The sequence below is a fragment of the Thamnophis elegans genome, chromosome 1 (assembly GCF_009769535.1).
Source record: "Thamnophis elegans isolate rThaEle1 chromosome 1, rThaEle1.pri, whole genome shotgun sequence".
In the NCBI taxonomy this organism is placed as follows: domain Eukaryota; kingdom Metazoa; phylum Chordata; class Lepidosauria; order Squamata; family Colubridae; genus Thamnophis; species Thamnophis elegans.
In genome coordinates this window covers 1292057-1308959 of record NC_045541.1, presented here as the reverse complement: position 1 = coordinate 1308959, position 16903 = coordinate 1292057, and the positions used below count along the sequence as shown (strand labels likewise).

Here is a 16903-nt window from a genome sequence, read left to right as displayed (position 1 = left end):
AACCTTCCTGATCCATGCTGCCCTTGCCTCCACAACCCTCCCTGACTTACTTGAAATCTGGCTCAGACCCACAAACCTTTTCCAACTCATGTGGTACCTCTTGTGCACCTCCACATATATTGTAACCTGCATCTCCCTGCATCCTTACTCTTTCCTCCACCCAGCAGCAACAGCTTATTTGCCTATTGCCTTTGGATTTGCAATTTCCTGCTGGCTTCCCCATTGCTTTCTCTTTACAAGCTTCTCACAAATGAAGTCTGCAGGAATTCTAAGGAGAGAGGGAGGGGGATAAATTGAGAAAGGGAGGAAGGGAGAGGGGGAAAGTGACTGGAAGGGAAGGAAGGAAGGAAGAGAGAAGGAGGCAGGAAGGGAAGGAAGGACGGTGGAGCGAGGGAGGGAAGAATGAAGAAAATCTTAAATACTAAAATTAACAATGGAACTATTTCATTAATTTTAAAAGTATAGTTTTTTAAAATCATGAAAAATAATCGCAGGAGCATGTCGTTGTTGAATAATTACAGATAAACCATGAGAGTATAAAGCATAGTGGAGATGAGAATAGAATCTAATTCAGTATTTCTGGCAAAGATTTAAAATGTTTGAATTAAAACAGATATGTTCATAAATTACGGTTAGGATTAATTTTATTTTATTATTAAATTTCTTTGCCACCCATCTCAACAGAATGTGCAGCTAAATTGTTTCTAGTATTAGTAGTCAAATATTTATACAAAATGAATACATTGCCCTAAAATAGCACTCAATATGCAAATCGGGTATAATATTAAATCATGTTGTAACCAATACAATTTCATATTGTAGACTTAACTAAACATGCAGAGGTTACAATAACTGAAAGTTCTGAAGATGACTATCAATATGAAGAGGTAAGAACCTAAACTAGCACTTTATGTTCCTATCCATTCTCTGATCTTGGTAAAATAATAGTAAATAGGCCTCCCTCTCTATATAAAATTAGTATTATTAGTATTAACAATTTAGTAATCTTCAACCTTATAAGCTGGAGGACAACAAATGGAAAAACATCAGCCGGTATAACTGTTATTAAAATGTCATTATTACCAATACTTTTGTTTTATTTTTTAATAACATATAATAGTAAATTATTGAGAAATTTTAATTTGTTGCAAAAGATTATTAATTTGCTTATATGTGAAGATAAGCTAATGAGAATTCAAGGATGCTAAATGCAAGCTGGAAAATTTGTCAATTCACCACCTTGAATCCTATTGTCAAACCACATGAATGAAATTTTAGTATCACTATCTAAATTAGAATTATTTAACTCTGAAACTGGAGCAGTTTAATATGAATGGAAAGGAAAATAGACCTTTTCACTAATGGAAAACCAAATTGTGGAATAAAATTAGAAAAAGCATGAACCATGAGGTCTTCCTGTTAGAATAGTAATTAGGCATGAGAATTTTGATTAGATGCATCATATTTCATAACCCAGGACCAATATAAAATGGACAGGATTGTTTCTTTTTATAGAATTCCATTTTTTCCCCGCAACAATTTGGCCTTCATAATGAAAGTCAAGAAATCACCTTGGTTTCAGGGTCTACAAATTAAAGACTTCCAAAGTTGGAATAAATAAGAATTTTTCAGTGTTTGCTCAACAGAAAGCTATTATTCATATGCCAATAATAAAAATTAAATTATATGACAAGAAAGACATGTTCAAGGGTAAATCTAATTTTATCAAATTCATGGGAAAACATAGAAGGAAGAAATTCTCAATCTCTTAAAAATCAGTAAAAATGCACTCAATGAAGAAAATAATGATGCAAGCCAGAAAAACCATAATCCGTTGTGGTATTTTACTTTAGCATGTTTGAATCATATTTTTCAATTGCAAAATTCAAATGCTGAGAATATCAAGCTTGCAGAGCTATTCATATACGAACAATTGCTGGGTAGCTACTATGAATTTAATTTCTCATATAGCATGGAAAAATCCAATTTCAACCTGTATGATAATTAGTTTTAAAAGATTCTAAAAGAATTCAAACTTTCTCAAAATTATGTTGATCATGATTTTTTAGAAAAGTCAAGGTTGACAGGTCAAAAGGTCGATTCATGTGTTTTGAGTTTTGAATCAAAAAGGCTTCCTTCAGAATGCTTAATTAGACTATTCTAAATTGGCTATGTTTCATACAAAACTGGAAAACTCAAGGGCTCCTTTTTCCCTATACGGAATAGTGTTTTTCATGTTCAAATTCAAGGAGTTTTGTTTTAAATGGCTTGTGATGGGGAACATTAGGAACTGAAAACATTGGGGATTCCTGCTCTCTTATTTTCATCCTTAGGCCATAAACAGTGGGAAGGCATGGCATAGTCATTATTGCTTGCCATGCAAAGTGCAGACAGCTTGGTCGGGATTTTTCCTTTTTAAAACAATATGCAGCCTAAAAGCTGTCAGAAAGAACCTATTCAAAAAGAAAAACAACATTGGCTTTAACAAGCAACTTAAATGCTCAACATCAGTAAAAGCATTCAGAAACAGCAGACTCCAAAACTCATTAAATAAGTCCAAGTGTATAAACTTCACATGTTATAGGTAACAGGCAGGTGATACTAGCAATACTTTTTAAAGTTTTTTTTAAATAACTTAAATTATGTCTTGCTGCAAAAAAATCTCAATAGCAAAGATGGTTAATTTTTTAATAATACCAAAAATACTGAAACAAACAATGAGTTTATGGGAAAGGAAAAATATTTACAAGAGTAGAAATACTTTTGGAGTGTTTGGTGGCATCACTCATTTATTTATTTTTAATTTATTAAAATTTTAGGCTACCCATCTCCCCTTCAAGGTGACCCACTTTCCTTTCATTGCTATGTACAGTATTTTTAAAACTTAAAACAAACTTCTCTCTTATTAACAGTGCAGTTCCAGGGTTGGAATAATTTTTGAAATCTGTTTTAGAGGTCTGAAGTTTCACTGGATTTATTTTTCTGGCAAGTTTCGGCTACTCATCGTTTTTTTCAGTGACAAAAATAGGCTGCCCAAGTTGCCAAACACCAACATCTTCTCTTCTACATAACTAAACCGTAAACACAAAATCTTCCCTGTTTAGAAATGGCTTTCCTGGATTCCAGACAAAGAATCTTTCCTAGATCAGATGTTTATGCCTTACTTGAGCGACATGATATTCTAGCATGCACAGAATGGGACCTTCACTATGTGAGCCCCGCTTTAGCTCTGTCTAAAAGAGTTTGTGATGCTTAATGCTGAAACATTTCCCCTCTTCTCAGTAGCCTATTAATTTTAGATCTATTTATAATTTGACTTAGATTCCAGCAGATGAAGATTTTAGTTTACAGGAAGGTGATGAAGATCTGGCAAAAGCTTTACACACAATGCACGAACAGACTCTTGATGCCCAAATTATGGTAAATATCATAGGTATCATAATATATGCTGTGTTAATTTTCATGAGTTCATAATAAATAAAGTAGTAAAATAATATGAAAGTTTTTTTTATAATAGACTTAAGAAAACAATCAGTTTGCATGAGTTCAACTATTAGACTGGGTCAGATTGCCTAAGACATTGGCATATGGATATTTGATATTGCCTCCTTTTTTCTTCAGATGTCTGAATTTCTCAGGGAAATCCATAACAAAAATCAATGAAGTGTAATGTTAGATTTGTATTCATCAAACCAACACAGACACTTCCTCCATACTCTTACACAAGATCTTTTCTTGTGCAGTCAGGCATAACACAGGTTATGTAGACAGTGAACACAGGGTCAATCAAAATGGACTCAAATGTCTATACACCAATGCACAGAATATGAGGAATAAACAGGGTGAATTAGAAATTCAAGTAAATGAGGGCAGACATGACATTGTTGCCATTACAGAAACTTGGTGGGATGAAACCCACAAATGGAACACACAGCTAGAAGGATTTAAATTATTTAAAAGAAATAGACCAAATAAAAGAGGAGGTGGAGTTGCACTATATATAAGAAATAACTACATCTCAACAGAAATAGAGCACAACAATGATGAGAACTATCTTGAATGCATTTGGGTCAATATTAAAGGTTGCCGGGGGGGGGGGAGAGATTGTCATAGGTCTATACTACAGACCACCCAACCAAGCAGAGGAAGTAGATGAACTTTTTGCTAATCAGCTAACTAAGGTATGTAGGAAACACACCACAATAGTAATGGGAGATTTTAACTACTACCCTGACATCAACTGGGAAACAAACTCTGCACCAGTGAAGTGAGGAAAGCTAAGGCTCACAATGAAGAAGGGCTTGCCACAAAAGTACAAAAATTACAAAAAAAAGCTTCTTCCAACATGTCAAAAACAAGAAAAAGGTTAAGGAAACAATTGGTCCACTGCTGGGAGAAAGTGGCAAGAAGGTGACAAGCAAGAGGGAGAAAGCAGAACTATTTAACTCATGTTTTGCATCTGTCTTTACACAAAGGGATAAAACAGTCCAACCTATCAAAAACAGCACCACAAAAATCAGATTAGGAACACAAGTTGAAATAGGGAAGAAAATAGTAAGTGAGCACCTGTCTACCGAAGATGAGTTCAAATCACCAGGACCGGACGGATTACACCCCAGGGTTCTGAAGGAACTGGCAGACAAGATCTCAGAACCACTGAACTATATCTTTCAGAGATCCTGGAGCACCAGGGAACTACCAGAGGACTGGAAAAGAGCTGTTGTGGTTCCCATCTTCAAAAAAGGGGGAAAAAATAGATCCGGGAAACTACAGTCCTATCAGCCTGACCTCAATACCAGGAAAGATTCTGAAAAAAATAATCAAGCAACGAATTAGCGAACACCTAGAAGTAAACAAAGTAATAGCCAAAAGCCAACATGGGTTTGTCAAAAACAGATCCTGCCAGACTAATCTTATTCCATTCTTTGACAGACAAAATTAGTGGACCAGAGGAATGCCATCGATATAATTTACCTAGACTTCAATAAGGCATTTGATAAGGTAGACCGTAACCTACTACTAGATAAAGTAGAAGAATGTGGATTAGACAGCATCACCACCAGATGGATTCGTAACTGGCTGACCAACCAACTCAACGTGTTATCCTCAATGGAACAGCACCTACATGGAGGGAAGTATGCAGTGGAGTATCCCAAGGCTCTGTTTAGGCCCAGTACTTTTCAACAGCTTTATCAATGATCTGGATGAGGGGAAAAATGGGGAACTCATCAAATTTGCAGATGACACCAAGATGGCAGGAATAGCCAACACTCCAGAAGACAGGCTTAAGATACAGAAGGATCTTGACAAACTTGAACATTGGGCACTATCTAATAAAATGAAATTCAATGGTGGAAAAAGTAAGGTTCTACATTTAGGCAAGAAAAACAAAATGCACAGGTACAGTATAGGTTATATCTTGCTCAGTAGTAACTGTGAGAGGGATCTTGGAGTTCTAGTGGGCAACCATTTAAATATGAACTAACAGTGTGCAACAGCTGCCAAAAAAGCCAACACAGTTCCAGGATACATAAACAGAGGGAGAGAATCAAGATCAGGTGAAGTGTTAATACCACTTTATAAGGACTTGGTAAGGCCACACTTGGAATACGGCATTCAGTTTTGGTCGCCACGATGTAGAAAAGATGCTGAGACTCTAGAAAGAGGGCAGAGAAGAGCAACAAAGAGAATTAGGGGACTGGAGACTAAAACATATGAAGAACAGTTGCAGGAACTGGGTACGTCTAGTTTAATGAAAAGAAGGACTAGGGAAGACATGATAGCAGTCTTCCAGTATCTCAGGGGTTGCCACAAAGAAGAGGGAGTCAAACTATTCTTCAAGGCACCTGAGGGTAGAACAAGAAGCAATGGGTGGAAACTAATCCAGGAGAGAAGCAACTTAGAACTGAGGAGGAATTTCCTGACAGTTAGAACAATTAATCAGTGGAACAGAAGTTGCCTCCAGAAGTTGTGAATGCCCCAACACTGGAAGTTTTTAAGAAGATGCTGGACGGCCATTTGTCTGAAACGGTATAGGGTTTCCTGCCTAGGCAGGGGGTTGGACTAGAAGACCTCCAAGGTCCCTTCCAACTCTGCTATTGTATTGTATTTGGGTTGCTAACATTTGTGATGGTAGGAAAAAAAGCCATCTAATCTAATTCTTTGTTGTCATCTACAGTAGTTGTTCCCAGCCTTGTAGGACAGTGTCATACAGGAGAAGAATCAAAGGAATAAAAAGTGATCCTATTGGAAGGTGAAGAAGGATGGAGAACAATATTTAAAATATTCATATCATAGTATTCAAAATAATTCCTTATTTTGACTACTCTTGGAAAAAGTTAACTTCCAGACTGTTGCACATAGTTGTTAATCACAATTCATTGAGATAGATTCATGAGTATTGTTTATTTATGAAGTTAGTCTAAAAAGCTGCATAATAAAAAATTATCATTATCCTACAATGTACAAAAAAGCAATCTGTGATTTAAAAAAACATTTTCCTGAAATAAATGATGAGGCAGATGGTGTTTCTAAAATGTCTCCTGAATTTTTCTTTCTAGGCTCAACGGCCAGGCCAGATCACTAAACAATCTTTGTCTGAAACACCTGAAATTGTAGATGACTTTCTTTGTAATTTTTTAATCAGAATGGGAATGAACAGGACATTGGATTGCTTTCAGACTGAATGGTAAATCTTTCTTCATTAAATAGGCAATCTTGTATTTCAAATTACTGTTCTTTTTTGAAATTTGGAATGTTGCTTTTTGTTGCTATGATTTCATATTGGGGATATTTTTCTGCTTGTGAGTTTTAAGTAAGCCATTAATTAGAATATCAATATTTTAAAATGTCAAGTCAATAAAAAAATCTTTTTAAAGGTCAAGCCGTCATTCCCACTGCTTAAAATTTAGTTCTATTCTTCCATTTTCTAAGATGCATGGTTAATCTGGACTGTAAAGCCTAAAACAATGTTAAGATAACCCTGTCCATTCAATGCAAGATTGAAAACTGGAACTAATAAAAGTGCTGCTTAGTCTGAAGATTCTCTAAATTGCAGCACCAATGTAATCAGTTTTAGCAGCAAAAACGGCCAGCTGTAATTGAGGGGATGTGAGACATATGAACACTGTGCCTATACACTGTGTCTACCAAAGGGGAAGAAGAGTGGATAGATGTTAGAAGTTGGGAGATTCAAAAGAGTTTGATGTTAGCAAAGAAAGGATAGCAAAAAGAGGATTAGGAACAAAATGTGAGTAACTATAATGTTTGAAGACTTCAGAGAACTCTGTGGGGGAAAGTTGCATTTTCCTCCCTTGAAAAAGGTAAATTGGCATTTGGTGGGTCCAGGACTTTCTATATGGGGAGGAAGAAAAAAAGTGGCAGATAAACTTAGTCTGAGTTGTTTCTGAACTTGGGCTCTAGAGAGCAGGTGGAATTTCTGGTGCTCCGTTTGCTTTCTGCTTCAGGGCTGCTTCCCTGACTGAATTGCTTGAAGCTCTGGCTGACAATTTGGTTATCTGTTCATTAGATCGATATTCTTCTCTTGTTCTACCTCCAGGGAAGTGACATGAGGTTGATTTCAGGCACTGGTGAATTATTTGTTGAATGAAGGGCTGAATGCACTTGTACTTAAGGATAGTCGAGGTGGTGCAGTGGTTAGGGTGCAGTACTGCAGGCTACTTCAGCTGACTGCTAACTGCAGTTCGGCTGTTCAAATCTCACTGGCTCAAGGTTGACTCAGCCTTCCATCCTTCCGAGGTGGGTAAAATGAGGACCCGGATTGTTGTTGGGGCGATATATGCTGACTCTGTAAACCGCTTAGAGAGAGCTGAAAGCCCTATGAAGCGGTATATAAGTCTAATTGCTATTGCTAGTCTATTCCCTCCTCAAAAAACTCTCACTGAACCCAATGGCATTGGACAATTTCAATCCATTTCCAATGTTCCATTTCTTGAGGAGGTTATTGAAAAGGTGGTTGAACTTTGGATGAAACAGATTATCTGGAATAATTTACAATCAGGTTTCAGGTCGAGGCATAGTAATGAGACAGTATGGATGGTGTTTGTGAATGACTTATGGTGGGATCAGGATGGGGTTGGTGCATCCATCCTGGCCAGTGGTGGGTTTCAATTTATTTTACTACTGGTTCGCTTGTGCACACACCCGTGCGATGCTTCTGCGTCTGGGCAGGTGGGCAGAGCCTCCTGCCACCTCCGCTACTGGTTTGCCCGATCTGGGGCGAATCGGCAGAAACCCACCTCTCATCCGGGCCTGCTTTTATCTTTTTTGGCAGCCATCAATCAGTCCTTTTGGCACTTGGGTTGCTTTTGTCCCTACAGGTAGTCATCAACTTACAACCACAACTGACTCCCAAATTTCCATTGCTAAGCACGACAGTTGTTAAGTGAGGTTTTACCCCACTTTATGATTTTTCTTACCACGGATGTTAAATGAATCACTGCGGTTGTTAAGTTAGTAACATGGTTGTTAAGTGAATCTGGCTTCCCCATTGACTTTGCTTATCAGAAGGTTGCAAAATGTGATGACATAACCCTGGGACATTACAACTGTCATAAATGCATGCCAGTTGCCAAATTTTGATTACGTAACCTTGGGGATGTCATAAGTCACTTTTTTTTAGTGCTATTGTAACAGTCAATAATGGGTGTGAGTTGAGGACTACCTGCAATTCCTTGGTCCTTTTTGCAATATGCTTTACATGGCTTCCCTTGAAGAGCATTTGGAAGCTGCAACTAGTCCAGAATGCAGTGGTGTGGGTTGTTAAGGATGCATTTTAATATACCCATCAAACACTGCTGTTTAGCACCCTGCATAATTGCGAGAATCTATATGTGATTCAGGGTGCTGGTTATTACTTTTTTTTTTTATATAAAATTTTTATTTTCAGACAAACACAAATACACAACACATATAACGTAAAAGCCTCTTCAATTACACACAATGTGTCGATTGGTTACAAAGTCTTTCTGTGTCCTTTCGGTAGTCCTCACTTGAATGTTATCAAAATTCACATATTGATAATCAAAATATCTTTGTATACATTGTTATTATGCTTCTTCCTATTCTAAGTCATTCAATCATTTTAGCATTGATAACATTCTCTAATAGTTTCCAATTCCAAGTCCCCCCCCCATTGTTAGTATCATCAATCTAATATACTTGTATACAAATTGATATAATTATTTAACATCCATTAAGTCCAGCTATTATTACATCCTTTCAACATAAGGCATATTAAATTTGAAGTAAATTTATATTATAACATTTTATTACATTATCCTGAAATCATCCAATGATATTACATCTTTATATTCTATTCTATATAGAATTGTTTATCTTTTATAAAAAGGCTTTTCAACATCATCTCCATGATCCTCCCTTACAGTTTGTATAAGATTTCATATTATCAATCTAGTATATATAAATGCTTTGTTATCATTATTAATCATTTATTTGATTATAGCTGTTATTACGTTGTACATTGCACTCAAAATTTAACTATATTTAACTAAATTTATTGTGACATCATTCCATTATTTTAGCATTAATAACATTCTCTAATAATTTTCAATTGCATATTTTCCCCCCTATTAGTATCATCAATCCAATATGCCACATATGATAACACGTCCCCAGAGTCTGGCTAGATTTCCAACATTTGGCGGAGATGCTTTTAAACATCTTTGCTATTCTTGCCAGTGGTAAATGCCACCTATAAAACATTTTATATAAATTTTCCTTATATCTATAAAACGTTTTCAACCTTATTCTTGCTTTTTTCTCTTGCCAAACATATTTCAAAATTATAGTATTTAATTCATCAAAATATTTATTTTCTATTTTTATTGGGACCATTAGGGAACAGGAAAAGTAACTTTGGCAAGATGTTCATTTTTATAGTTGCTATTCTCCCAGCAATTGATAGCTGCAAATTTTTCCATTTATCTAAGTCTGTTTTAATCTGTTGTAACGATCTTATATAATTATCTTCTTTAATTATAACACATCTTGCTGTTAAGTATATTCCCAAGTATTTAACTTTCTTAACTACCTGTAGATCTAATTTCTTTGTCAGTGCTCTCTCCAGTTTTTCTGTGAGATTTTTAGCTAAGATTTTTGTTTTATCTTTGTTTATTTTCAATCCTGCAGCTTTCCCATATTCTTCTATTATTCCCATTAATGTAGGGTCTATTTCCAGTGGTTCTTCTAAAATAAATGCTACGTCATCTGCAAATGCTTCTAATTTGTATTTTTCCCTTTTTATTTCCATACCTTTTATTTCTAAGTCTTGTCTAATATTTCTATTTAACACTTCCAATGTTAGTATAAATAGCAATGGGGACAATGGACATCCTTGTCTTGTGTCTTTTTTTCCAGTAAAATAATCTTGCAGCTGTTCTTATCTCCAATCCATTCAAAAATATTTTCCACTTTTAAGGTCACAAGTTTATTTTCCAGTGTAATATCTTTTCCCACCAGTAGATGTCACCCTGGCTCTTTCTGCTTACAGTTAATATAGTGAAAGCATAATTTTCCTTGTCAAGTATTTCATTTTTTCCATATATTCCAGCAAAAGAAAAAAACATCTCCAGTATTTTGAATTGCTTTTCAGTTTATTTTAACTTCCAGTCTAGTCCTTTCTTTGTGATTTACTTTAAAAATCTCCCATTAAAGTTCTAATTCTTTTCTGGATTTTCCTTCTATCTCTTTAAATAGCAGCTCGCTGCTTCCTTTAGAGGTGGGGTTAAACCCACTTCCTCTTATCTTTAAAGAGTCTTATTTCAAATAATCTCTTGATTTGGGCATAAATCTCCAAAGTAGAAATTAGGAGAGTCCTTTAGGATGAGCCTGTCCATGACTCCCTCCCCACCAGGATATCTCTCAGCCAGGGGTTTCTGGTACACCCCGACCCTCAGTGGCTCCAGTTGACTGCCTAGAGATTGAGTGGAGGGTCCTGAGTGAGGACAAGCTGTCCACGAGGGTCATCAGGACAGTCCAGGTATCAGGACAGTCTTTGACCAACCACATATGCGACACCACCAGGAGGGCCTTTTGCCGTTGGTGCTCAAGTGAGGATCTCGCACCCACAGAGGTTTCTATTCCTCGAGTCCTGGATTTTCTCCAGGAGAGACTTGATAGTTGACTGTCCCCTAATACTCTCAGGAGGCAGGTAGCAGCCCTGTCTTCTGTTTTGAAATGTGGAATCTCTGGTCCATCATCCTCTGATCCAACAGTTCTTACAGGGTGCCTCCAACCTTAGACCCCTGGTCGTTCATAGATATCCAATTGGGACTTGACCAAAGTACTGAACTTCCTCGCCGGGGCTCCCTTTGAACCCTTGAGGACTACCTGCCTCGCTACCTTACCTTTAAGGTGGCGTTCCTGGTGGTCTTCACATCGGCCAGGCAGGCAGGCAGCTTCAAGACCTCTCTGTGTTCCATTCATGGTGGTGTTGCGGCTGGACCCATCCTTCATCCCGAAGGTAAACACATGGTTTCACAGAGCCCAGGAGCTTATGCTGCCCAACTTCTTCCCTCCATTGTCTGGAGCGGAAGTGGCACACGCTGGATAAAGGAATAAATAACAAGCTATAGTCTAATGTTCAAAAGCAAATTTCAACTCAGTGTAAAATTCTAGTCCCATCAAAAATAGATTATAAAAAGTGTTTAAGTTGTAATAGTTTGTATCCATGTCTGTATTTTTTAAATTGCATTATTCACACATAATTAAATAAGTGGAAGTAGGCAGTCAACTCCTGAAGTAATGCCAATGAATACACTTCCTGTTAGGCTAGTATATTGGGGTTTCTTTCACAATTCTAAAATCAGCGTCTAGATGTGAATTTTATGAATTTATGATCGTTCCAGACCTCTTCACCACTAAGAATGTTTTTATAACTGAGAGTCAAAGATTTGCATTAAATGAGCTGTGTCAAAATCTGATGAGGAACCTTTGCACATGTTAAAAAAGGAGATATCCATCCCTTTCTATAATCTTTATATTATAATTTACTATTTAATTCATTTTAGTTTTTCTGCTTATTTAATTTAATTTAGTTAACCACATTTCTATGCCGCCCAATCCCGAAGGACTCCTAGACTAGATGTAAAATCTAGTCTCAAATTAATGTTAAGTTTATGTTCTTTTTTAAAAACGCTAAGAATTGTTTTACTAAATAGGATCAAGAATTACTTAGTCCCATGATGGCAAACCTATGGCACCTGTGGCAAGTGGAGCCATATTTGCTGGCATGGCAGCTCTCAGCTCCGGCTCACATGCATGCACCAGCCGACTGATTTTGGGCCTTCTGGAGGGCCAGGGAAGGCTGTTTTCACCCTCCCCAGGTTTCAGGAAAGCCTCCGGAGCCTGGGGAGGGTGGAAAACAGGCCCAACTGGAAGTTCGGGAAAGCCTCTGGAGCCTGGGGAGGGTGGAAACTCCTCCCACACACAGGGATGTGTGTTTCGCGTGTGCATGCACAGGTGGTGGGTTGCACGTGAGTGTGCAGGTGGGGGTATGCGCACGCACACAATAGTGTGCACACACAATTTTGGCACACCTTTAGAAAAAGATTAGCCATCACTGACTTAGTGTAATACATTTTGCAGGATTTTCCAAACTGCAATGCACATTCCTGATTCTTCTTAGTGATCCATTAGCATACCAAAATATCTCCTTTATCAAAGTGTATAGTTCTAGAATTCAATACAATTCAGTAAAAAAAAAAAAGCCGGTTTGGTCTAGTGGTTATGGAACTGTGCTAGAAAGCAGGAGGCTTGTGAGTTTCTGGCCATGAAATCCCGCTTGGTGACCTTGGGCCAGTCGCTGTCTCTTATCCCACCCCACAGGTTTGTTATTCTGGAGAAAATAGGATGGAGAAGTATTGATCTAGTTTGCCTCCTGGAATTATATGTAAAAATAAAGATGGGATGCCAACAAGCAATACAACCATCTTGGCAATCTTCTGTGCAACAGGAAGCCATGGACAATAAATATGTATTGTTCCAAAATATGTATTGGTCTTCACTTCCAATAAAATTACAGCGTGTCTATTTTTTTCTTTTGTAACCTGCTGCAGTATGCATTCTGTAGATATTTGATTGATCCCTCCTATCCATGTTATTTCTTTTGACCTCTCAAAAATAATGACAGGTAGCAGTAGTTTCATTGTACTCAGTGTGTTAAGTTAAGGCATGGAGTTCTGTTTTTTGAGGTAATTCCACTTACCGTGAGAAATGTAGTTCTGATTTATAGTAACCACTATTTAAAGTAATCACAATGAAGAAAAAGAGTTGGGGGTCTTCTATGGATTCCTGTTCGTGGTCTATGTACTCTTTATAACCAGGAAGAGTGGGGGGAAAAACCCTAAAGTTCAATTGCTTAATTTCAGGTATGAATTGATGCAGAGAGGTGTGCTGGAACCTAAAGATGTTGGATTTGTTCCAGATGCCTATACTTGCAATCAGCATTTGGAGAGAGAAAATATATATTTGAAGAAAGAAATGGAGAACTATAAATCTGCAGCTAAGTATGTTCTTGTTGTTGTTATTGGGTTGCATTTTTTAGAGATTTGGATGACAAAAAATCTGGACATCAGATTGTAGAAGGTGATCAGTTCTGAATGGCAGTATTGATGTTTGCAAGTCTGGTAAGGAACGGGTCAGATAGCTGTTAATCCTTCAGTATCCAGGATAATTTATTTCTGTAATGCTGCTCAATTAAAAAGGCTCTGAGTGGCTTTCAATAATGTCAAAGTGAACTACTGTAGGTAGAATTAAAAGAAAAAAAAGAAACCTTAATCCCCCAAACAACAATTGCCTAATTCAGGGAGGGAACACGCCATACACTGACCTCTCCAGGGACTCCTGGAGCACCAGCTCTCTCTTAGCAGCTTTCCTGCATGTCAAAAGGGTTGGTGCTGGCATGGCCCAGGTGGAGTGGCCACTGTGAAAAGGTAGATGCCCTTTTTCTTCTTCACAACAACAGCCTCAAAGAGTATCTTCCCTTCTTCTTTTTATTGGTTGGCCAGAAGCTACTGGGAGAAGCTACTTGTTATATTTATTACATTATTTATACCCTTTAAGGGGGACATGGTGGCTCAGTGGCTAAGACACTGACCTTGTCGATCAGAAAGGTCAACAGTTTGGCAGTGTGAATCCCCAGCACTGTGTAAGCTCCCGTGACTTGTCCCAGCTTCTGCCAACCGAGCAGTTCGAAAGCACGTAAAAATGCAAGTAGAAAAATAGGAACCACCTTTGGTGGGAAGGGAAAAGCGTTCCGTGTGCCTTCGGCGTTTAGTCATGCTGGCCACATGACCACGGAGACGTCTTGCACTGGCTCTTTTGCTTTGAAATGGAGATGAGCACCGCCCCCTAGAGTCAGGAACGACTAGCACATATGTGCAAGGGGAACTTTTGCCTTATACCCTTTATCAGTATTGTTGAAACAAAGATAAGAGAACTGGTAAGATCTTTTTCTTCCGTGAGCTTCTGTTTCATCGTTTGCAGGGAAATAGAAGGTCACGAAAGAAATGCCATGGAGAACCGACCTGGGGCGATGGTACGCGTGCCAGCAGAGAGGGCTCTGCAGGCCACCTCTGGCACGTGTGCCATCACAGATCTAGAACATACCATTCCACCTACGGTTGACAAAAAGGAATGAGGGATGCAAAGAACAGGTTAAATGAAAGCAGGACAGGCAATAGAGCTAGATCAAGTGCTAATGTGCTTCTTTTATGGGAGATTTTAAGAATAGCTTTCTGAGACAGGAAGGCTAGTCCTCATGATAGATGCCTTCCTTCACTAAAGAATAGAAATTTATTTACAAATCATGTTTTTTTTTCCATGCAGCAAAGCTAAAGATGCGCTGCTAAAAATGCAGAGAGAGCGTGACTTCCATAGAATGCATCATAAGAGGGTAGTCCAGGAAAAGAATAGACTCATTAATGACATTAAAAGGTACGTAAATGCAAGTATATTTGATACATATTCAATTATTCAGTTTATTACAGTCTTAGACCAGAGGCCAGATATTAATTGCAACTGATGCTTTTTGTATATACCGTATTTATCGGCGTATAACACGCAGTTTTAAAACTAAAATTGCAAGCTTAAACCCTGCCTGCGTGTTATACGCCGATACTGCGTGTTATACGCCGATAAATACGGGTCCAACGCCGGGTCCACTGTTCCCTCTAAGGTGGCAAGAAACCCCCGCGCAGAGGTTTCTAACTCCCGCGCAGAGGTTTCTTTCAAAGCAAACGTGGGGAAGTCCTTTGCAGGCAGCTAGAACTGGCTGCCTGCAAAGGACCTTCCCAAACTTGTTTCAGCGGCAGCTCTCAGCCTGGCGGCAGCGTCACACACACTGTGGAAGGAGGGGGAGGAGGAGGGAACCAAAGAGAGCTTTTACCGAGTCTGCGCCCCACAGCCAGGACCGTCCTGGCGCCTCCAGCCGCGTTTCTTCCTGCAAAGCCCTTCGGGCAACCCGAGAGTTCCGCTTGACGCCAGAAGGGCTTTGCAGGAAGAAACGCGGCGTTTCTTCCTGCAAAGCCCTTCTGGCGCCAAAAGGAACTCTCGGGTTGCCCGAAGGGCTTTGCAGGAAGAAACGCGGCTGGAGGCGCAAGGACGGTCCTGGCTGTGGGGCGCAGACCCGGTAAAAGCCTCTCTTTGGTTCCCTTCTCCTCCTCCTCCTCCTCCTCCTCCTCCTCCTCCTCCTCCTCCTTTCTGGAGCCCCTTCCTCAAAGATTTGGTACCAAAGCAATGGCGGTGAGGAAGTTGTGTCTTTTGGATTTTGCACTGTTGTCTTTTCAATGGTTCTCAGACTGGTTGAACCTTTAGCAGCTGGGGTGATATTCTTTACTGTTAAGGTTACAATTGGATGTGTTGGACGAATCTTAAAAGATGAAACTTTTATTAAAACGTTTGACTTAACTAAAAACGTCTTCCTTTTTCTTCTTCTTCTTAAATATGATTTATTTATTTATTTTTACTTCAGAAGTTTGATGACCGTTGTACAAACTAATCCAACCTAAATGTAGAGGAGGAGAAGAAGGGGGGGGGATTTAAAAAGAGCAGAGGAAAAAGAAAAGAAAGCATGAAGAAAACATAAAGAAAGGGATGGGAGGGAGGGAAGGAAGGAAGGCACTTTATGTTGAAACAGAAAATATTATATAAGGAAGAAAATGGAAATAACTTTTTGCTCAAAGAGGTGTTTTTTCATTTCATATTTGCCTTTTAAGAGGAGTTAATGTTATAATTCATGTTCTAATGTTATAAATTTTAATCCAACATTAAGTTCCGAGCTTCCAAGTCATTTATTTTTAATGAAAAAAATTTTTACTCAAATTTTTGTGTTAAAATGGGGGATGCGTGTTATACGCCGGTGCGTGTTATACGCCGATAAATACGGTAGTTTCCTGACTGATACAATTTATATAATAGATCTATATGGAATACTCCTCAACTTCAAGATCATTCTCTTGCTGAGGCATACCTGGCAATCTTTTATCTATGCAGATCAATAAGTGGATGGTGCAAGCTTTTTTCCATGTTGAAGGAAAGTCTCGATGCTTTGAATCTCATTCAGTACCCGAGCTAACAATTCAATTAAAATTTATGGAAAAGTTGTGCAATTTATTCCATATGATGCTATATGTCCTGGAACTTTGTTCTGTTTCTATTTCTTAAAAATTATATCTTTATTAAGACTTATTTTTTTGTTGATCTATAAGCTTTATAAATAATATTGTATTCAAATGCTGTTTAGTCTTTTCGGCACCGGATGTTGTTCACTATAATCTTTAACAGTATATAACAAATTGCTTCATCATGTACATTGTAGAAACTTGTCTGCTCCATCCCAAATCAAGACAACAGTTACTTTGCC

The 16903-nt window shown here is 38.1% G+C and overlaps 1 protein-coding gene across 1 annotated transcript in view; it reads left to right on the top strand.

The window, feature by feature from the left end:
* Positions 1 to 16903, top strand: part of SPAG16 (sperm associated antigen 16) — a 112588-nt gene that overhangs the window by 2230 nt on the left and 93455 nt on the right. Inside the window, exons 2-6 of the mRNA XM_032237189.1 lie at positions 841 to 887; positions 3322 to 3420; positions 6561 to 6688; positions 13410 to 13547; positions 14869 to 14976. Of these exons, the coding sequence (XP_032093080.1) occupies positions 841 to 887; positions 3322 to 3420; positions 6561 to 6688; positions 13410 to 13547; positions 14869 to 14976 (520 nt within the window). The remainder of the gene's footprint in view (positions 1 to 840; positions 888 to 3321; positions 3421 to 6560; positions 6689 to 13409; positions 13548 to 14868; positions 14977 to 16903) is intronic.